This window comes from Tursiops truncatus, chromosome 8, assembly GCF_011762595.2.
Source record: "Tursiops truncatus isolate mTurTru1 chromosome 8, mTurTru1.mat.Y, whole genome shotgun sequence".
NCBI lineage: Eukaryota > Metazoa > Chordata > Mammalia > Artiodactyla > Delphinidae > Tursiops > Tursiops truncatus.
The window spans coordinates 96229143-96252205 of NC_047041.1; the positions used below are offsets into that span (position 1 = coordinate 96229143).

A 23063-nucleotide genomic window follows, 5' to 3' on the forward strand; every position below is an offset into this window, starting at 1 on the left:
CTCCCTTCCTCCATCTCAGAGGCCAGATTCATGCTTCTGTCCCTGTTCCAGTCTCTCCCTCTGGGCCCTGTTGCCCTCTCTCCCTGCCTGCTCCTCTGCCCCTGCCCCTGTCCTGGCCTGTCTACCCGCCTCGCCCCTTCTTCCCCTTTGTCCCATCACTAGGATCCTGTGGGTGTGGATTCTGTGACTGCTTCGTTCTCTTCTCTGTCATCTTGGTGGGGTCCATAGCCAGCTCTCCTGTTGCTCAGAGATGTGGAGGCAGTTGCTAAGAGACAGTGAAACGTCAGTACCTGGCCCTCGAGGAAAGAAAGGGAGCGAAAAAGGGAGAGAGGAGGGGAGAGAGGGAGGGAAGGGGGAGGGAGGGGAGGACCTGGCAGAAGCCACATACCCCAGCAGCCTCAGCACTAGCTGAGTTTCGGGAAGAAGCATTCGGATTCTGTGAACTTTCTTCTAAGCATCCTCTCTCTGATTCCCCTTTTGAGTAAAAGAAAGGAAACGGCACGGGGACCACAGGACGGGAAACCACAGAGGATGCTGCCCAGGGATCCCGGAGCCATGGAGGAGAGGCCGGGGGAGGGGACAAGCCTGTGAGGCAATCTCTTCTCCTGGAGCAGCGAGCGAGCGGGGATTCCAGGATGAGGGAGGGAGCCCCGTGTCTGCTGCAGATTGATGGCTGTGTCCTTGGAACAGAGTAAGTGGGCTCCTGTGGGAGTGCAGGGGGAGACCTTGGGGCTGAGAAAAAGGAGCCTGGTTAAGGGGAGCTGGGGTGATTTCCCAGTGGGGGGGATTGAGGCTGGAAGCGGTGAGAAGAGAGGCAGTGCCGGACGAGGGGGTGAGGGGAGGACAAGTGAGGACAGCAAGTGGGTGCAAGAGAAATGAGGGGCCACGGCGGATGCGGGGTGGGTAGTGAGCTGAGACACTGGGTGTGTCATCACGCTCAACCTCTCTGCCTGACCCAGTGTGGGTGTGGGCTCCCACTGCGGGGCAGAGGGGAGAGTGGAGTGTTTGTGGAAAAGGATGCTGGGATTAGGGGTACGCACCGGGGGTGAAAGATGGTGGGGGCAGACTGGGAAGGAGGCTCTGCAGGTATGCGTATGCAGAAGGAAGCGGGAGAGAAAACTGGGGAGGTGTGATGGCCGGGCAAAATATGGGGGAGTCACAGGAGAAGAACAATGCTCGTGTGTGTGTGTGTGTGTGTGTGTGTGTGTGTGTGTGTGTGTGTGTGGCGGGGGGGGGAGATGGTAGTGCTGAGTGTGGAAAGGGGGTGTGCAAACGGCCAGTGTGTGTATGCATTTTTTCTTAGAGAGTTATTCGAAGGTGGGGTGTTGGGTGCTGATGTGGGTGGGGCTAGGAGAAGAAGCCGATGCACCTAGCCCAGGACAGACACCTAGGAGAAGGATGGCTGCAGGTCGGGGGGCGGAAGGTTAGTGGGTGACAACAATATGAGAGTGAGGTCTGTCCCCACACTTGAGAGACAGTAAGCAGAGAACTTTGTGGTTGGTGGCCAAGAAGGCAGCCAGGGAAGGCAGCCAGGAACCTAGGAGGACAGCAGGGAGGACACGCACTGGTTCGCTCTGCCTGAGTGCTTTCTTGTTGACAGAGGGAATTCGGCTTCCGCCCACTGAACACGGAGCCCGGCTTGGGAAGTCCATCCCCTGAGCTCTCCTAGCCGACCCTCATCCTGCACCTCCGGGACACATGGCTCTTTCCAGCCGCAGTGGCCGACCGTGGGGCTCCTCCCTTCCCTGGGGATTTCAGTAGACACTGAGGCTGAGTACCGAGGCTTTCAGAGGCCCATGGAGACCCCCTCCCCTCCGGGTTCCCTTCCCCAAACGCCCACTCCAGGACCCTCTTGGACTCGAGCCCACTGGGCCATCAGTAGAAATGGCCTCTGAGACCTTGAATGCGGGAGGTTCAAAAGCAGCCCTGGCCTCCTAATGGGTCCCAGACTTGGGACAGGGCTTGGGGGTTTGCAGACATGCCAGGACCTTTAAAAGGCACCTTCCCTGTCCTCCAGTCCCCCTCCCACCTCTCAGACATAGTCCAGAGAGGAGCACCCAGAAGTCATGGGTGAGAGGGACATAAAAGACCTGCAGGGACCCTTCCCCGACCTGCTGGCAGCTGGTCCAGCCCCATCCTTGGGTCATTCCTTTCTCAAGCTTTGATCATCTTTTCAGACCCTGGGGGACTTCAGCTGGGTGTACGGCCCCCTAGGCTCCAAAGGGGACTTCCTGTGGCGCTCACGCAGGGAGCCCTCTGGTGCTTAGAGGCTCCTGGGAAAGGCTGGAGCCATGATACCACGTGCCGCCAAGCCCACCTGCCAGGGCTCTGGCCCCTGATGCAGCTGCCTTTCTGAGCCACTGACTCTTGATTCCATGGACACAGCCCCAGCCCCGATGGGCTCCCTTCAGCACTGCTCTTGCCAGCAGCCTAAGATGGGTGACACCTGGTCCCAGCTGCCCTGGCCTGGGCCCCCCCGCCCGGCCATGCTGCTGGTCTCCCTCATCTTGGCCGCAGGGGTGATGCCCTCGGATGCCGGCACCAGCTGCCCGGTCCTTTGCACGTGCCATAACCAGGTGGTGGATTGCAGCAGCCAGCGGCTCTTCTCCGTGCCCCCAGACCTGCCGAGGGACACTCGCAACCTCAGCCTGGCCCACAACCGCATCGCCGCCGTGCCGTCTGGCTACCTCACGTGCTACATAGAGCTCCGGGTGCTGGATCTGCGCAACAACTCCTTGGTCGAACTGCCCGCGGGCCTCTTCCTGCACGCCAAGCGCCTGGCACACCTAGACCTGAGCTACAACAACCTCAGCCACGTGCCGGCCGACATGTTCCAGGCCGCCCACGGCCTCGTGCACATCGACCTGAGCCACAACCCGGGGCTGCGGAGGGTGCACCCGCGGGCCTTCCAGGGCCTGGCGCAGCTCCGGGACCTGGACCTCAGCTACGGGGGCCTGGCCTTCCTCAGCCTCGAGGCTCTCGAGGGCCTGCCGGGGCTGGTGACCCTGCAGATCGGCGGCAACCCCTGGGTATGCGGCTGCACCATGGAGCCCCTGCTGAAGTGGCTGCGGAACCGCATCCAGCGCTGCACGGCGGGTAAGGGAGGGAGCCCGGCCCCGCGGACAGCAAAGGCTCCGCGGGAGAGGGAGGGACTTAGAGACCCTGCGCACCTGCTGAGGGCCGACCCGGGCTCGCCTCCTCGTGCACCGGTCTTGCACTGCCCAAGTCTTTGCCGAGTTCTTGCTGTGCGTGCCCGGTGCAGGGGACCCGGCATTAATGAAACTGACGCCACCCTCGCCCCTGTGGCCCTGATGACCTAATGAGGCAGACAGAGAGCAAACAAGTAAGAACAGCTCATTAATAATAGACAGTGTTTATTGAGCGTCCACCGTGACCTTCCAACTTGGCAGGTGTTATCTCATTGGACCCCACTCTTATTATCCCCATTTTACAGGTGAAGACACTGAGGTTTAGAACAATGAAAAGACTTGGCCAGAGTCACTCATTTAGAAAGTGGCAGAGCTGTGGATAAAACCCAGGTTTATTTGACTTCTAAGCTCTGTTCTGCTCTACCAGATTGCTTTTTAAGTGTGCTAAGTACTAGAAGAAATAGAAATGGTTCACCCCATTTATTGTAGTACTTACTATCTGCCAGGCCCTATTCTAAATATATTACATGTTTTAGCTCATCTCATCCTCACAAGAACCCTGGTGAGACACCACACACACACACACACACACACACAGAGGAGGAAATCAAGGCACAGAGAGGCTCAGTAACTTGCCCAACGTCCTACAGCCGTTAAGGGTTGGAGTCAGGATTCGAACCCTGGCAGCCTGGCTGCCCTCTGGCTGTATCCCGATGAGTCAGGTTCTAGGCTACCAGGAGTGGGCAGGGCTTGAGTTCTGGGCTGGCCAAAGGGCCTTGGCAGAATTCTGCAAGGTTTGGGCATGGAGTGTGGATCTGAGAAGAGAAACTCTTATGTGGCTATTTAACGAGCCAGCCTCTACTGGGAATGGACTGGGGACTGAAGGAGCCTGAACCCCACAGGCTCAATGAGCCTGCAGGCAGGCAGTGTCGAGCTGTGGTCCCCAGCCACCAGCTCTCCTGTGTGACAGCACCGAACCTCTGCAGTAGGGCTGGCCGGGGGGGCGCCACCCGGGGGCTTTCCCAGAGCCTGAGCTCAGAGCGAGTTCAGAAGCAGCGGTGCTGGATGAGGTGGGAGGGAGAGGAGGACTGAGTGGGGAGCCCAGGATCAAAATAGTTTGCGGGGGGCTGTGGGTCACGATTCCAGTGTTCCCACAGAACTGCGGGAGGAAGATCTCTGGGACCAAAATAGCTGGGGACCGAGATGGGCTGAGGGGAGGGCACACGAGGGGAAGCCTGGCTGCCTGGATCGATCTCCCCACTAGCCTAACCTCTGCAGGCTGCACCTCGTCCCCTCTCTCTTGTGCACTAAGGACAGAAAGGGCCCGCAGGGTTCCTCCACACACAGGGGCTTCTCCTCTTCTGGGATCTCGGAGGTCCCTGCTGCCCTTCGGAAGAAGCCCAGGCTCCCAGTGAGCAGGAGAGGGGTCCAAGATCCCATCAGCGAAGTCTCATGTCCGTACAGATGAGGGACCCAAGTTCCAGAGAGGGAAAGTGACTGGCCACAGGCCACAGCCAGAGATGCAGCTTCCCTGTTCCTCCATAGAACACACTTTGCACGATGACACACTCTCCAGGATATTTCATCTTGGAGGCAAAGAACTTGCCAGTCTAGGTAGGACTAGGTGACACTCTTCCCTTTGTCTTTTTCTGCTTCTTCCTCCCTTTTTCTTCATGGGATTCCCATTACTATCCCTATCTTTTGGACAAATCCCAACACAGAGAAACATAGGGAGATCTTGGGATATAAATCAACTTCGAGACTGGTCCCTTGACTTACCAGAGGGCTTCGTCAGCCCCCGGGCTCCCATCCTGCCCTCCTGCAGGCTCTGTCAATTGCCCTCAGGGTCCCCACATCCCCCAGCCTCGCAATGCATCACCACCACCTCATTCATTCACTCAATAGACTTTGGGATTCAGCATCTTCTGGTTCTGGATGTTCAACTCCAGGTGCCATCTCGTCCTGGCTGGAGTCTGGGGTCCTATGCATACAGCCTACAGAGACCCTTCAGCCTGGGCTTTGGGGAAGGTTGCAGCCTTCCTCTGAACCTGACTGTCCATTTCTAAGGAGAATCAGGCTCATCCGTTTCTCAAAAGAGTCAATCCAAGTCCATCATTTTATTCTTCTCCCTCAAAGACGGCAGAATGAAGAAACACCATTTATGCACCACATAATTTAAAAAGCTCCTTCACATTGACTTTCTTAGACGATTGAGACTAAATTATCCCCTTCTTACATTTCCCATTTCTTCATAAGAACCAGAAAAGCAAGAAAGACTTGCCCAAGGAGAGAGTTGGATTAATATTTACCCACTGAACGAAGGAGTGGCCGGCTGTTGGAAAGCCAGTGCTGGCACTGCGAGGCAGAACTGCTCTCTGCCTGCCGCTCTCCCTTCCAAGGCAGAGAAAGATGCAGCCATTGACGGCCACCATGCATTTGTACCAGTGACCCTGGAAGGGTGAGCTGGGGCCATCAGTGATGGAGAGAACAGCAATCCCACGGAAGGAGAAGCCCCTCCTATAGAAGTCTGTGTGCAGAATATGACCCCACTGACCTGTCCAGAAAGACCAACCTAGGATGACAATAAAAACACGCACCTATGTAGTACTTACTGTGTACCAAGAATATATCATTTCTGTAAGTTAATTCGTAGAATCCTCACTACAATCCCATGACATAGTTACTTTTATTATCCTTATTTTATAGATAAAGAAACCACAACACAGAGGTGTTAAATAACTTAGGCATAATCATACAGCTAGGGAGGGATAGAGAGGGGATTTGAACCCAGGCCAATAGCTCCAGAGCCCAAACTCTTAACCCTACACACTCTGTGTATCTGGAAAAGCCATATGGGGTAGTAGAAAGACCCAATGCTTTGGAGTTGGACAGAGTCATTCATTCACATATTCAATTAACAGAGGTTAATTGAGCATTTAATGGGCAGGCCTCTGTTCTAATGCTAAGGATACTACAGGAAGAACTTATATTCAAAAGGAGAAAACAGATAATAAACAAACTGTGAGACAGTGATAATTACAATGGGGAAAAAAATAAGCAAAGTACGTAAGAGAGAGAAGGCCCAGAGAAAAGTGAAGTGGGGTTGCTGTTTTATATAGAATCCGAAAGGAAGGCCTCACTGAGAAGTTGATATTCAAGCAAAGTCCCAGAGGCGGTGAGGGCCTGAGCTGTGCAGAGATCCAGGGGAGAAGCACCCTCACGAGGGGACAAATGCAAAGGCTCCCCCTCCCCACACTGAAAGGGGACATGCTCGGGGTGATGGAAGAATGACCAGGAGGTGTGCGTGGATGGATCCGAGCAAACCAGGAAGAGAGTGGAAGGGATGGGGAGGTTCTTCTGGGAAGGAGAAGAAGCCTGGGGAAGGTTTCAAGCACAGAGTGACATGGCAGGACCTCAGGTTTAAAAGGATCACTCAGCCAGCTGTGTCGAGGTGGATTAAGGGCAGAAGCCTAGAAACCAGTTGGGAGGCTATTGTAAGAGATTACAATGATGATGAAATCCCACAGAAGTCCCAGATCTGCCGTTAGCAGGGGCTACGGGACTTTAGGCAAGTTACTAAAGTCTCCGAGCAGTGATCTCCACCTCTATAAAAACATATATAGGGGCTTCCCTGGTGGCGCAGCGGTTGAGAGTCCGCCTGCCGATGCAGGGGACACGGGTTCGTGTCCCGGTCCGGGAAGATCCCACGTGCAGCGGAGCGGCTGGGCCCGTGAGCCATGGCCGCTGAGCCTGCGCGTCCGGAGCCTGTGCTCCGCAACGGGAGAGGCCACAACAGTGAGAGGCCGGCATATCACAAAAAAAAAAAAAACAAAAAACCATATATAAGGCTCAAGAGGGAGGGGATAAGAGGACATATGTACGCATATGGCTGATTTGCTTTGTTGTGCAACAGAAACTAACACACTATTGTGAAGCAATTATACTCCAATAAAGATCTATTAAAAAAATTAAATAAAAAAAAAAACTTGCTGTGAGGGTTGTTGAGGGCACTAAAGAAGGTGAGTGAAACTTTTGGCACATGGAAGAAACTTCATAAAAACCCAGCTTCTCCTGGGAGGGGCAGGGGCTCCCTCTTCCTGCTCTCCCCTAAGCCACTCACCCTCCCTGGCTTCTGTGTTGCAGATTCTCAGCTGGCTGAGTGCCGGGGCCCCCCAGAAGTCGAGGGCGCCCCACTCTTCTCCCTGACCGAGGAGAGCTTCAAGGCCTGCCACTTGACCCTGACCCTGGATGATTACCTCTTCATCGCCTTCGTGGGTTTCGTGGTCTCCATCGCATCCGTGGCCACCAACTTCCTCCTGGGCATCACGGCCAACTGCTGCCACCGCTGGAGCAAGGCCAGCGACGAGGAGGAGATTTGACCCGGGTACCTCCACGCCGCTGACCACCGGGCACCCTCCCTGGCTGCCCACTCTGGCTCTGCCCCGGCCAGAGTGGGCAGCCAGGTCATGGCTCAAGCAAGGTCAGGAAACTACCTTCGTGTGAGCTTCTACGGTGGGCCAGACACTGTGCTAGGAACTGGGACCGACCTACACTTTGCCCCTCAAGGCACTTACCTCTGATAGAGGAGAGAGAGTCGAAAACTCTTCCCTTTAAGACCTTTTATCAGCACACTGAGTACATAGTTATGGAAGCCCAGAGGAGGGGTCATCAACTGTGTCTAGAAAAGTCCAAGAGAATTATAAGAATGGAGGTGATTTTTCATGACCCAGGTGAACTGGGTCATCAAAAAATTGTCTGTTCTGTCCATAGACAAAGAAGGACAGACAGAAGCCAATGACAGAGGCCAGAGTATGCCTGGTGTGTTGAGAACAGTGAACGATACCTGTGACTTCAATGTACAGAGCGGAAGTGACACAGGACCAAAACTTTCCCCCTGACACCCAATCTGTCAGCTCTCGGCGTTGCCCATCACTGCCTCTGAGGGCGAGAACACCTCCATGCCAGCCCCCTGAGCCTCCTCCTACCAGCAGCTGCCAGGTGAGACCACCTCCTGTTGACTGCCCTCCCCCCATCCTATGCGGCCAATTGTAGCATGCTGGCGAGGTCCAGGTAGCAAACTGAGGATGGACACCTTCAGTGCTCTTCTCCTACCCCTGTCTCTTGCCTCTCACTCGAGCGTGGGCTTCAGAAGAGGGAAGCAGGAGTCCTGGCACCCTGGGACTCCTAATCTTGTGACTGTTCTTGCCACGGTGCTCATGCCAAGGGACCTCGACAGGGCAGCGCACCATGGGCTGCAGCCCTGTAGCATGATACCCAGGACGGAAGGAGGAGAAGGCCGCCACAGTCATAACCATCAGAGGATTTGCTCCCCCTTCTAAGCAACTCACCCACTTCAGCATAAGGGTGAGAGAGCTGTTAATTACCCAGCACTTGCTGGTGTCAGGCACTGTGATAAGCTCTCTCCAGAGACAATTCCCTTTAATGCACACAACAACCTCTTGAGGTGAGCATTGCTGTCCCCATTTTACAGATGAAGAAATTAAGGCTCAGAGAGGTTAAGTCACATGCTACTTAACGAGTAAAATAAAATCTGTGCTCTTCCTACTACCCCATTCAAGTTGGGGAACATCACAATTCCCTCTAAAGCTATCTAAGTTCAAATTCCAACTTGATGAAGCTCCCAAAAAGGACCAGGCATTCTCCTGGGCACTGTTAAATCTGCTGAGTCATTGATTTCAATTCTCCCAGCAACACTGCCTAGCGAGTTTTATGATTCCCATTTTACAGATGAATTCATTGTAGAGAGCTGAGTATCTTACCCAACATTATCTGGATAAACTCTAGAAGGAAGGTGATAGGCAGCTCCATTCAGGGAACCATGTCTAAGCAGTCAAAAATCAAGTAATTTCATGTGCGAAGCACAATTATCGTCATCGTCATTGTCATCATCTTCATTGTCAGTTTCATCATCTTCATCATTATCTTCCCTGTATTTGTTCAGTGCTGGACAGTTTGTGCAGGTACTTTGGCGTCATTCTCCTTGACTTTGCACGACCCTGTGTGGGAGACAAGCCCGACATCATTACTCTTATTCTACAGATGGAGCAATAGAGATTCAAAACTGGGTGTGACCTGCTTACACAGCAGGGTTGTGACTCAACTCCATCTCGTTTCTCTTTCCAGTGCTTTCCCAGGTGCTTGAGGAAGAAACTGCCTGGGAGGGCTGGGTAGTGGGTCCCTAGGATTCACAGCCATGAAGGTCCTAGTAGATCAGCTAAATAAAGGGCAGTAAAATCAGGTGCCCTGCAGATTTAGATGTGCTCAGGGCACATCAGCCCCTGAAACAGAGAAGCAGCACAGATAACATCTGAATAGGAGACACCTGCCTTGCAACGTGTAAATAACACATCAAGACCGGTGGCCACGGTGGTAGTCATGCAAGAAATAAGACCTCTGGAAAACAGGAGAGGAAGCTGCATTCCTACTTGAGCCCTGCTGTGCAGTTTTGCAAGAGATACAAAGGAAGCAGGAAAGCAGTGGGATGAGAGCCTCTGCAGGATAGGGGAAGACTTTAAGACCCAGTCCGATATGTTGGCAAGGCTGTGGCCAAAATGAGAATTAAAACGAGGACGTTCTACCTTGCCTTCAGCTCCAGCAAGCTTGCATCACCCATCCTCCTGGCACATCATCTTCCAAGAAGTCTTCCCCTATTCATGCTTCCCTGAGCTAGTCAACCAAAAGAGTGCCCGAAACTTTGCCAGACCTGGGGTACTTGAATCTTGTCTCCTCTGCATCTCACTTACAACACCTGGGTCAGAACCCCGCTCCCGTGAGAATAGGAGCAGAACTGTGCCCACTGTCTTCTTCAACTGTGTCCAAGGACGAGCGGACCAGGGCCGCTCTCTCCACGAGTCAAGCTGACAGCCTAAAGTATTTGAGGAAAAACTTTTAGAAATAATAGTCCTGACACAAACAGTTAAACCTCTCACAGAGGGACACCATATACATCTATCATAATCTCTTAGAGACTCTGGTTTGCTGAAATATAGTTAACATATTTTAAGACATGTGATTTTTTTTGCATAGAACTAGACCAAACAAGCTAGCCCTTGAGATCAAATGTCCATTCTAATAATACTGTTTAGTTCCCATTAATGGCAAACCTTTCTGAGTAGGATACAGGCTTTTAAAGAACAGATGCTTCTCCAGCTACTAGAAGGTCCCCAGTTAACTAACCCACAATGTAGAAAGCATTTAACTTCCCTACCGCCAAGGAATTTGTGCTTCTTCCCTGCCTGCCACCACCACCATCTCGTGCAGGCTATCAGAAGCAAACTTCTAGTGGTATGCTTCTAGGGATAATCTAGCAGTCCTGGTTGGAACTCTTCCCACAACCCTACTGACCGAGAACCCATGATGTTGCCCCTACAAGGCTTCATTAGGTTTTCTCCAGACTGGTTAACACGTAAGCCTGGAGGTATCTCTGAGTCCATGTGTCTGTTCATGAGGTTCTGTGGATGTTGGGTATCTACTGATATGAGGCCAATCTCTCTGGAGCCTGAGTTCAGTTCTCTGACATGGTCTACCCAGCTGTCTGTTTACTGTATCGCTTACTACACTAAAATGGAATCTCATTAGGGTTGGGGTAGGAATAGCTGCTCAGAAAATATATGAGAGACAAGTATGTAGCTGAGGCAGCCAAATGACAGCCTGATTGCTTCTCTACCCCTCAGAGATCTGTCCTCATCACAGAAGATTTTTTCATGCCGGGCCTGAGGATAGCAAAGTTTAGGTAACCAACAGGGCTATGATGGTCAAGGTCTGGACCAAGAAAATTGTTCTTTAGAAAAGACCCCACATCTGTACACACCACTCTGGACAAGTTGCCTGTGGTCACCCTATGACAAACCCTCATCTGTATCTCCATTCCTGCAGGGATTCCCAGGAAACCCCGCAGAAATAGATCCCCTGAGTTGCTATAGAGTTTACTGGCTCCTTTCAAGGAACTTGGTGTACGGAATTTGAACAGAACAAGACAGCTACTTCTCCATCAGGGAAGACCTAGAACCCCCATGTTCCCTAGAGATGTCTTTGTTTGTATCACTCTGACATCCTTTCCAGCTCCAGAAGAGTAAAAAGAGACACCTTTGTCCATGCCTCAAAAGAACATCTTCCCAAAGCTAGAGAAATTCATCTGCTCTCCCCACTCCAGAAGCAGGCAAAAGGGAAGTGAAGGAGGAAGTTGCAAGGTCCTTTGCAAATCCCCGTCGTGTTTGCCACAGCACTGGGTGGAGAGTTCTGGATGCAGAGAGCTCTCGACTGTGGAGTGCTGTTGTCTGGGGGCGGGAGGGTTAGGGCAGGGAGGGGAAAGGGAAGATGCCAACCTTTGTATGGAGATGATTTTATAACCATGCACTTTTGTAACTGTGAAGAATTTTTCATAAATGTACATTAATAAAAAAGAGTGTACAGTTTAACAAATCTTCTAAAGAGTTGTGAAGAGGAGGAAGGGGGAGGGAGGCAGAAAAAGAAAGAGAGAGAGAAAGGAGCTAGGCGGAATCAAGAGAATGTGCGCCAAAATATACACACAAAGGGCCTATGGGGAGGGTGTAGATGGGAATAATTAGGAGGTGTGCCAGCCATGGAAGGGCATGTGTGGGAGTAGAAGGAACATCACAGAAGCCTATTTCTACCAGGCAAAAAAGAATACACTTGCGTCTGTAGGCACACACCCCTCTGTGTAGGCATATTTTGGTGTCTGAAATTACACAAAGAGGAGAGCATATGTCTTATACATGTTGGTGTTTGCAGCTTGGGTCATCTGTAAAACATGCCAAGGCAAGTGGGTGTGCCTGTCTAGTTAGCATCACTAAGGAGTGTGTGCTAGGGAGATGGTCCATGCCAGCCGCGTGGGCATAAGGACACTAGATCAGGCATACAGGTAAACCAGGCACCTAAATGCATGGTGTAGGACGGATGAGGTCATCACTGGTGTAGGTTCAGTCTCTGTTCTCATAGGTTAATTTTTAAAAAGGAAGGGATTCTAAACTTCCTGAGTCTTGCAAGGGTTGCCTACACATCATTAGAAATGAGATGGTTGGACAGTGTACCTTGGGAACAGAGGCAGAAAAAGAAGGAGCAAAATCTACTTCTATGTGTATGTTGGCAGCCATGGTTATCCTGGTACTCTAAAGAGGAAGTGGCTCTAAGCAGGAAGTGGTCCCTTCCACCAATGCATATTTTAACCTCCCTCTATTCCTCCCGCTCCAACTGCCACAGAGTACAAATACTGCACTCACAGAGTAAAGCCACTAAAGGGAACGCACACACTGACTCAGAACACTCAGATAGAAAGACAAAGAATGTGCACAACAATAACCAGGGTTTTCTGGAGTCGTTTGGAGAGGGGCAAAAACTTTCTCTTAAAATTAAGGACTTAAGAGAGCCTATACTGAACAAGTGAAACATCAAAAATAAGGGTCATGAAATGAGCAGATATCTCACGGAAGTCCAGACCTTGTCTATCTCATTCAGTGCTATCTATCCCTAGTGCCATGCCTATACCTAGCAACTTATGATGATGATGATAGTGAGGAAGCATTTATGGAGCAGGTCATATGACCAGATACTGTGCTGAGCACAACGCATGAATTAATTTACTTAATTCTCACGACAACCCAAGACAGGTACTCATTAGACCCATTTCCAGATGAGGGAACGGAGGCTCAGACAGGTCACACAGCCAGTAAGTAGTAGTTCTGGATTTAGACACTCAATAATACCTGGGGACTACCTGACTTCAGGGGACAAGAACAATATGAGACATTAAGAAAATCCAGTCTCAATCGGAAGTCAGCCTTGAGTCACAAAGACCCTCTATAATTACTTGGTGAAAAAAAAAAAATTGGAAGGGGATAGGTAAAAACAATACATATCCTGTGTGTTTCATTCTGTATAACTTTGATTACTACATTAATCAAGGTAGGCTAATTGTGATAACAGGTGATACCCAAATCTCAATGGAATAAAGCCATGTTTACTGGGTTATTTAACACAATAAAGGCTTATTTCCTGCTCATGTCACATGCCAATGCATGTCAAAGGCTCTGCCCCACATGGTTATTCAGGGACCCTTGATGCCTGCCATCCATGAGGCCACAGAGCCCTCCACTGCATTCTCTGCAGTGTGGAGAATCTCAAGGGAGCTTTGGTGGGGGGCAAAGCTGGAGGTATTGTACATAAATTCCAGCCATATTTCACTGGCCAGAACTCAGTGCCTTGGCTCCATTTAATTTCAAGGGACTAGACTACTATGTACCTTGAAAGCAAAGGAAACAGGGTTTCGTAAACCCCACCAAGTCTCTAACACCATCTACTCCACTCATCAGCAAATATCATTTCAGTCTTCCTCCCGCATTTATCTTATCCTGTCACCACATCCAACTCAAAGCTCAAGATCGCCAATGATGCAGTATTTTCTCCATTAGGTCTCCTTGTGGTCCAGTGACCTATGAACTAAAAAGGAAATTCATCATTCATCCACTGTACACATACCCAGTACACAGTAGTGGCACAGGGACAGAGTAACAGCAAATTAAAACCCTTGTTTGGAAAGAAAGGGTGAAAATGAAAACACAGCAGTCGTGGTCCATAGCAATTCTGAAATCCTGATGGAAGAGCATTATGAAGGCCTCAGATCAAGTTCCTTTATTAGACCCTGACTCTGCTTTCTGGTAAGAACTCTTTTGTGGGTCGTTCTCTACTCTGACTCTTCCTTCTTGGAGGATCTCCCTTTTCCATTATTCATCCTGGCCATATCTAAAGTGGGTATTGGGGACCATGTACCCTTTGGAGGTTGTCCATCTTCTACAACCAGCCTCCTGCTGGTGCAAGTATGCTGACCTGAAATTTGTTTTGGTTCTCAATAGTCAATAGCTTTTCAAATCCAGGTTCATGGTTTCTTAGCAATTCACCTCCCTTAAAAACTTGATAAGACTTTTGTTCTATTTGTTTCCACTAAGTTCCATGTTTCAGTACAAACACAAAGTTCTTTCCTAAAAAGTGTTTTCAAGCCTACCTTGATTCCTTGCTTTCTCTTCCCAGGTGCCTTCTTTCTCAATGGCAACCTTGCAATTATCTGAAACAATAGATGGGAAGTCACATTCTTATTCTTATTTGTTTCCACTTGGCTAAGTTGCTTTCACTGAACATTTTTAATGGGCCTTTTTGCTCAAAGCCCTTTTCTGTTTTATCTCTTGTGATGTAGGTCTAAAAACAGTCTGGTTTTCCAATTTTTAATGCTCAAAATTTTTTTTTAATTCCTCTCTGCTCCTTTTTGTTTCTACTTTCAATCTGCTCTAAAACTATTTAAAATATTAGAAAATGAATTTGGATCAATTTGGGCTGAGACCAAAAATGTTTGAAGCACATAAACAGTAATCAACATGAACTTTGTAAAGGAAATGAACCTCCTTGTGGAAAATGATCTTTGGGATGAAAGGTAAAGAAACAGAAAAAAAAATACTACCAAGTTAAGAGTTAGTGCATGGCATTCAGATTTCACCATTCAGATGCAGATTAAACCTACTGCAGGGATAGGTTTTCCATTGGAGGGATAAGAGAGATTGATGGGGAAGAGTCAGTGCCCATAGGTGGTGACTGAGAGGCTATTTGAGGAGAAAATTTTGGCTCTATTGTGTCACTGGTCCTTATCCCCAGCTCACTCACCACGGAGAGCAGAGATGATAGAAGGAGAAAAACACCACTAAGAGAGGGTTATGATAAAAAGAATACTATAGTGTTCCCCCCAGCTTTACACTTAGCTCATGTAATCATTTGGGAGTACATTGCATGAAGCTCTAGAAAATATATAATAATGTAGCTAATTGTTTACAAAACTGAGGATGCTCCTCCTATAGCTGAGCCAGTATTCAAAAGAGATCTCTATGCAAGTAAGTTAAAAGCTAAAGCTATGGGAATGGCTCATACGGGAAGTTAGAGTCCCATATAAAGGAGCAGTTTATGGCTTCACTCATTCAAAATTCCATGTGATAGGCATGTTTCAGATGCTGGGTTATGACAGTGAGAAGATAAAGTCTCTGCCCCTCGGTGCCTATTTTCTATTTAGGAGTGGGAATTGGTGGGGGTGGGGGATGGAGGTTAGATCAGATAATAAACAGTAAAAAAATTCCAGATAGTGATAAGTGCTGCAAAGAAAACACAGCAGGAAGAGGGCTGGGGGGATGAGGTTGAAGAAGTATGCCCACATCCAGCAGGTCCTTGCGGGCCCTGGTTGGACTTCACATTAAGTTCAAGTGCCCTGGGAGACCACTGGAGGGTTTTGAGCAGGGGAATGACATAATTTGATGACATTTTTCAAAGCTCAGGTCAAACGCTGTATGGAACCTGTTCCAAAGGTGGGAAAGGGTGCAGGCTGGGACACCAGCGAGGGGTCTTCTGCATAATCCAGTTGGAAGATGTGTGAAAAGGCTACCAGTGTTGGTGGTGGGTAAGGAGACAAACTGAGGTTATATTTTAGAGGCAGAGCCAATGGGACTTGCTGATGTATTAGATACGGTGAGAGAGAACAAAAGAGGCATCAAGGATAACTCTTTTTTTTTTTAACTTCAGCTGTATGTATGCTCAACCAGACCCAAGTAGCAGAAAGGCTATCTTCATTCTATGAAAAAAAAAACAATCCCAACAGACAGCCAACAATCCGTAAGTGACAAGAGGGAGAGAGGAAGCAGATCTACAAACAGATGCATAATGTCAGGAAACAGCTCAAACCTGAAGACCAAGAGACAGGGGTAGAGAACTCTGGACATACGGTGCTGGTTTAAATATGCTGTATCACTCTGAGCGTCAGGTACTGAAGCCTAAATAACCAGCAGCACCTTCAGAGTACAGATTTGTAGGTTTGTATCCACTGACATGCTAGAGGCAGAGCATCGATCCAAAATGATTTTCTAGAAGGAAAGTATGACTCCCTCAGCTGTAGACAAAGAAGCAAATCCAGGAAACAAATTATATTTGAGATGAGCCCAAATATATTCGAAATGGGACTATTACATGAAGTCATATTTTTTTTTAAATGGGAACGAACAGCTTGTACTGATTTTAACCAAAGAGTGAAAGACGATGGTGACAAGCTGGGCCTCTCAGGATGATGTTACACTGTGAACGTTCACAACCACTGCCGACTTTGTACGTTTATATTGTACCACACGCTGCACCAAGTGCTTTACCTGCCCTATTTCGTTGGCATCTGCCTGAAAGACGCTACTCTCGAGAAATGCAGAGCATAACGAAGAGCATGGACCTGCGGACCTGGGTTCAAATCCCAGTGCTGCCGCTTACCAGCCATGTGAACTTGGGCAGGTGACAGCCTCTCTTTGTGTCTGAATTTCCCTGTTGATTTGAAAGGACAATGGTAGACACTTGATAGGGTCTCTGAGAAGATTAAAGGAGATCGAGTATGTAAAGTGCTGAGAACGGTGCCTGGCACACAGTGATATGCAGTTCGTGATAATGACAATGAACCACTAGCTTCCCGCTCTTACAGGGAAAGAGCTAGACGCCAAGAGATGTTTAAGTCACTTATCTAACATCACACAGTCGAAATGGGACAAAGCCAGGGTTTTAATCCACATCTGTCCTCCAGACTCAGTGTGCTACACTGCTATCCTATACCAGATAGGTCACGTTGGCCAGCTGCGACAGTCTGTCTCCAAACACGGGACCCAGTGAATCATGCCTTGGCGTGGTCCGCCCCACCCTGAATCTGTGCTGGCCCTGCAACTCAATATTGCCCCGACTCATTCCCTTCTCTGTATAGTGGGAATACTACCTATCTCATAGAGTTGTAGTGGTGATTCAATGATATAATCCCTACTAATGACACTAGAATAGTGTCTGACTTATAGTAAGAAATCAACAAACAATTAGCAACTGCTATTTTTATTAATAAAAATAGTATTCTAGATGCAATTAAATTGACCAATGCAAGGAACAGATGAATTCTCCAGTTATTGTTTCTAACTTCTCCAGGCATAACGCCCCTGGAAATTTGCATCACTTTGCTTTGAGAAACGCCAGTGCACAATATTTTCGGAGTTTGACAAGGACAACAAAAATTAATAATGAAGAGAAGATTACCAGCCATCTCAAACTGGTCTTGAAGAGTATTGACATCCCAAGCAATTACTGCAAAATAAGATTTTTACAGAGAAACGTATAATGGCAACATGCTTTCCCCCAAAAGAAAAGTCATTTACAATCCGGACACGAGGTAGTGTGTGACTCCTCCAAGCAAAGTTAAGAACCCCACCCCCTCCACAGTAGTGGAAGAATATTGAGCTTTTGGAAAGAATGCAGCAGCCTAAGGGGCACAGATGCAGCCATGGAGCCTATGACGTACCAGGAGGAGGGCGGCTGCGCTGCACAGTTGCTATTTGGATGAATAAGAAAAGGGAGAAACAAAGCCGTCCTCAGAAATAAAGGTGGCTTCTAAGGATTACTTTAAGCAAAATGTTTAATCAGTAATTAAGCCCCTAGGGCTTCCCTGGAGGCGCAGTGGTTGAGAGTCCGCCTTCCGATGCAGGGGACGCGGGTTCGGGCCGGGGTCCGGGAAGATCCCACATGCCGCGGAGAGGCTGGGCCCGTGAGCCATGGCCGCTGAGCCTGCGTGTCCGGAGCCTGTGCTCCGCAACAGGAGAGGCCACGGCGGTGAGAGGCCCGCGTACCGCAAAAAAAAAAAAAAAAAAAAAAATAATAATAATAATAATAAAGCCCCTAAAGGAAGAACTAGACATTCCAACAGAGATCAGATTTCAGGGGACAAGAGCCACATGGAACACCCAGCAGACATCCAGGCTGCACAGGACAGACTCACCGGCCACAGACGTCAGAACTATTACCAGACCTTGGGTGAAGTGGAGTCAGGCACTGATACTTGAACCTGTTCTATGTCCTACGTCGCTTCGTCAGAGATGTTTAGTTGATAAGAAGTCGCTCCTTGTTTTGGTTTAGACCCTTTCCCTCTATCACTCGTGAGGTGTGGACTTATGGATCGCATGAACATTTTCTCACGACTAGAGTCTTGAGATTCTGCTGCCCGGAGCTGGTAAAACCAAGGATGCAGCCGCTCTCTGAACTCCTCCTTAAAGAATTGATTTATTTCCGGCTTCCCTGGTGGCGCAGTGGTTGAGAGTCCGCCTGCCGAAGCAGGGGGCATGGGTTCATGCCCCGGTCCGGGAGGATCCCACATGCCGCGGAGCAGCTGGGCCCGTGGGCCATGGCCGCTGAGCCTGCGCGTCCGGAGCCTGTGCTCCGCAGCGGGAGAGGCCACAGCAGTGAGAGGCCCGCGTACCGCAAAAAAAAAAAGAAAAAAGAAAAAGAATTTATTTATTTCTGTCTGAAAGTGCTACGAGTTACTCAAGGAGGCTGGTAATTATAGAAGGCAGCTGTAGTGAAGTGGAGGAAACGCCAGGCTGGAATTCGTCTTATTCACTCGACAAACACTGGTGTGGGCGAGGCAATGTTATGTACAAGAAAGAATGACTGAAGACCAAAGAGACCGGGATCCCTACTTCAGATTTTATCCACCGTGCCTAGCACAGGACCAGTGTATGGCCGCTTTCCAACAAATGTTTGTTAAACCAATTAATCCTGCCACTAACTCACGAATTTCCCTCTTACAATTCCCCCGAATAAGGGTTCAGACATCACCTCTTATTTTAAAAAAACAGTGAGAGACACACTTCCCCAACTCTAATGTGCATAACAATTCCCAGGGGGCCTTGCTAAGGCGCAGACGCTGTACCAGCAGGCCTGCATTTCCAGGAGCTGCATTTCTAACAAGCCTCCTGCACCACTGGTCCGTGGACCACACTTTGAGTAGCAAGGAGTGGAATGATCTCTCAGGGAGAGATTCTGGACACACCTGAGGGGTCCTCCAACTCTACATTTTTTTAAGGGTGGGAAACACTAGCGATTCTAACCGTGGAAGTAAGAGGAAGAGAAGCGAAGGGGGCCGGGCATGGTGCCGGGCTGCACCCAGGTTAGTGGAAGCTTCTCCCCAACGCCGGCAGGAAAGGCCCACTCTTTTGTCACGATGCACAAACAAAGCTTTTGGTGTCTGTAAAAAGAATCAGCCATGATTCTGCTGGCTCGGAAGGCTCTGTCTTTTAATGATTCTTCCTGTTTTTCTCAGCCTGATCCAAGTGAATGAGAAAACAGCCCTGGTGAAGGTCAGGCGAGGTCAGGGAGGTCCCTGGAGAGGACTGCTTTTGGCCCACACTTGGGGAGAGGAGGCAGATGGAGGCCCACCGCTCCCCCGCCCCCAGCTCTGCCTAGTTCTAGGCCTACTCCTTGGCTAATCCAGCCCAAAACCAGAGCGTTGGAGTGACGAGGGATCCAGGATGGGGAGCTCTGCACTAGTCAACTCCATTCAGTTCCACATTCATTACAACTGCTGTGTGTGCCAATGTGCCAGAGGACGCAGGATCAACAGAGTCAGGGCCTGCTAGCAGCTCATGTCTGTAAGGGGAGGAAGTCATGACAGGAAGGAAGACCACAATGCAGAAAGTAATCAAGGACACACCAAAGAGACCCACAGGTAGTAAAGAAATTTAGAGAGGCAAGGGGACATCTGAACCTTGAAAGTGGGTACGGGATCCTCAAATAAAGATGGAAATAAGAATATTCCAGGTCAGGGAAAAATAGGAGAGAAGGCACAGAGGGGAATTTTAATGCATGTTCAGCATGGAATCCAGTGTGACTAGAACTCGTAGGAAAACAGCCTGGTTAAGAGGGGCTGGGATGCCAAGGGAGGATTCTCATCATTAGGGCCTTAAGTCTCTCTTTCCCATTGTAGGGTCTGATAGAAGCCCCACATACACACACACTTACCTGGCCCACTTTTAGGATCATGCCTGCAAAAAATGATACCACAATTATCCCTGGTGATTTATTTGTCTAACAATCTTTAATTGAACCCCTAATATACGTGAAGCACTGTCCCGGGGACTAGGACTACCACAGAGGAATAAACCAGACACGTTCCTGAGTGCTAGACAGACAATAGGTAACACGTGGTAGTAGAAAGAACACAGGACCTGAAATCAGAGATGCCTTGGGTGCAAATCCTAGCTGTGCATTGTACATGAAAGATTTCACATCTCTGGGCCTTGGTTTCCACCTCCCTGCAGGGGATAATTATACCTATCACACAGGATTGTTGTAGAAATGAACCTATGAGGAAAGAACTTCATTCTGTGTTGGGTACAATGTAGACACTCGTTATCGGTTTGTTCTGTATTCAGCCATAAAGAAAGGAGTCTGAGAGAATTAATCTCCAGGGTCCCTTTCAGCTCTCACATTCTGCTTTGGCAGTTCGAAGACTCTGCAGCCCCTGTAACTGTGTCCACCACCAGGGACCTGGAACGTCCCAGCTAGTGGGCTTCTCCCCAGCCCTGGGCAAAAAGTTTCCCCCAGGGCGGCCTGAGATGAAGACAGTGGATCAGGCAGACATGAATCAGGCTGCCCCCCTGGCTGGACCAGGCGCCAGCGGGCCAGGCAGTGTTCTGGTTGCTCAGCTGCCCAGATCGGCTTCCTCACCACTCCACCGACCCGTTGCCATGGCAGTGAACCCCAAGAGAGAGCTAGGAGTGGCCAGAGCTAACGAGGAAGGCTCTGTTCTTCTATCTGCCTCAATCTTGGCTGATTTCAGGGTCCCAGACTGAGAATCACAGAGAGAATTTAAATTGACTGTGCGTTTTTTTCAACACTAGACAATATGTTAAGTGCTTTCCATCAGTTATTTCATACACGTGATGACACTGAAATAGGATTTCTCATCCCCGCTTAGCCAAACAGGAAACTGGGGTTCAGAGAGGTGAGTACCAATGTCACCCAGGTAGTCAGTGAAGCCAGGACATTTGGGGCCCCCAATCCCACCCCCCCCCCCAGGGTTGTATGATTCCAGAGACTCTGCACTTTTCCACACGCCACAGGCTTCCCAAAAGCCAGTGCCATTGTCCCCCTTGCCTGAACATTCCTGGAGCTCAAGGGGGCAGCTGCAGAGGATGGAGACCCTGAGTCCTTCTGGGACCCCAAAGATTCCTCTGAGACAAAGCCAGGTCACTCTGACACAGCACTACTCAGGCAGTTGCCTGAAAATACTTTCAGGAATTTCCTAATGCAATCCCAATTTCAAATATTCGCCTGCTTTTCTCAAAAAAAGAAAAGAGGGCTTCCCTGGTGGCGCAGTGGTTGAGAGTCCGCCTGCCGATGCAGGGGACACGGGTTCGTGCCCCGGTCCGGGAAGATCCCACATGCTGCGGAGAGGCTGGGCCCGTGAGCCATGGCTGCTGAGCCTGCGTGTCCGGAGCCTGTGCTCTGCAACGGGAGAGGCCACAACAGTGACAGGCCCGCGTACCGCAAAAAAAAAAGAAAAGAAAAGAACCAACATTTTAGCATCCACACGAACACATCTCCAGAATGATCTCCTACATCTGGACACAGCACAGTACTGGATAACATCTGTCAGACCCTGTCCCAACATTCGATTCTGAACACCAGCGTCCTTGTATTTAGGCACAGACTGGCACCGTCTGGTTTTAGCTGTAGGGCTGTGTCCGACTGGAGGGGCACATCTGGGGCACCCAGGGAAATCAGCCTTCTCCCTAAGCTCAGATGCTGGGAAACTCACCAAAAGAACAGGGTTGGCTTCCTTCCCTGCCACCCACCCCCTCCAGAGTAGCTGCTGACCTACTGAGTCCAAGCACTGGGAACCCATGACGTGGGAAAATCGGCTGGCCTCGGTGGCCCCAGACATCTGGATCCCCTAAGCCCAGGCAGACAGCGGAGACAAGCCAGTGGCGCAAGGGGACATGGAAAAGCGGTTGGAGGAACTTCTGCCAAGTTCTCTGCCTCCTGAACAAACACTTGTCCTGCTATCTAGGGGTCAGCCGAGCCATGTTTATGTATGCCTAGACCACGCCATTCATTAATTAATTAACTCCCTGAGTGGCCTTTGGCCCCTAAAGCCTTCCCTCCTTGGGGCTTCGGTTTCCTTATCTAGCAAATCTAAGAATCAGATGATTTCTAAGGCTGCTTCTTGCTCTGGCGCTTTCTGATGCTAGGATTCTACCATAAAAGAACAGGAGGAACAGTGCTGGCTCCAGTGCTGGCAAGTCCCTCCTGTCTCCCAGCCTTAGGCTCCTTGTGTTGTCACGCCCTCTGCATCAGCACCTGCGTGCACTCCAGCACACTCCAGAGCTGACCGTCGCCACCACCACGGCCCGTCAGGCTGTCCTCATCTCCTGCAAAAGCCTCTGAGCGTTGGCGTCTAGCAACAGCCATCGTCTGCTTCTCCACCCATTCTCCTCCAGGCATCCAGGGTGATGTTTCTTGGGAATTCCCTGGCGGGCCAGTGGTTAGGACTCCACGCTCTCACTACTGAGGGCCCAGGTTCAATCCCTGGTCGGGAAGCTAAGATCCCATGAGCTGCACGGTGTGGCAAGAAAAAAAAAAAGAGAGAGAGACAGGGTGATGTTTCTTTTCAAAACACAAAGCCAATCCTACTAGCATCCTGCTAATGTGGTTCCCCATTGCTTTTATGGTGAAGAACAAAAGCCTCCGTGCAGCCTGCAGGACGTGCAGGGCTAACCCCAGCCAACCCTTCAGCACCCGGTCCCATCAGCCCCAACACCTTCCCTCAGGGCACCAGTCACCTGGCCTCCTTTTACCTTAATGGGCAAAGCTCCCTAGCCCCAGAGGCTTTGTTCACGCGAGTCCTTTGTCTAGAATCTGATCTGCTCCCTCTCTATCTCACCCCATTCTTCAGCTAGCAAATTTCTTCTCTTCCTTTAGGCCTCACCTCCAGCATCCCCGCTCAGGACTCCACCCAGGCATATACCTGGAGAAAATCATAATTCAAAAAGATACATG

General features: G+C 49.8%; 1 protein-coding gene and 1 long non-coding RNA gene across 5 annotated transcripts; one reads left to right on the top strand and one right to left on the bottom strand.

Annotated features, from left to right (window-relative positions):
* The first annotated feature begins 347 nt into the window (after nucleotides 1-347).
* LRRC55 (leucine rich repeat containing 55) lies at nucleotides 348-8934 on the top strand. 2 transcript variants are annotated; one of them, XM_073808965.1, is made up of 4 exons: nucleotides 348-691; nucleotides 1601-3096; nucleotides 7293-7629; nucleotides 7920-8934. In XM_073808965.1, the coding sequence occupies exons 2-3, from the start codon at nucleotides 2376-2378 to the stop codon at nucleotides 7526-7528; spliced, it is 957 nt and encodes a 318-aa protein (XP_073665066.1). In that variant the 5' UTR covers nucleotides 348-691; nucleotides 1601-2375; the 3' UTR covers nucleotides 7529-7629; nucleotides 7920-8934. The 2 variants fall into 2 exon arrangements, with proteins under 2 accessions (XP_073665066.1, XP_073665065.1); XM_073808964.1 differs by lacking the exon at nucleotides 7920-8934 and having other exon boundaries at nucleotides 349-691; nucleotides 2178-3096; nucleotides 7293-7530.
* On the bottom strand, nucleotides 3378-18881 carry LOC141279393 (uncharacterized). 3 transcript variants are annotated; one of them, XR_012333537.1, is made up of 5 exons: nucleotides 18004-18875; nucleotides 8930-9166; nucleotides 7724-7827; nucleotides 7406-7494; nucleotides 3378-5721 (listed from the first exon to the last, which is right to left on the bottom strand). It is a non-coding gene; the product is annotated as an uncharacterized lncRNA (long non-coding RNA). The 3 variants fall into 3 exon arrangements; XR_012333535.1 differs by having other exon boundaries at nucleotides 7406-7827; nucleotides 18004-18881; XR_012333536.1 differs by lacking the exon at nucleotides 7406-7494 and having other exon boundaries at nucleotides 18004-18866.
* Between the last annotated feature and the right edge of the window lie 4182 nt (nucleotides 18882-23063).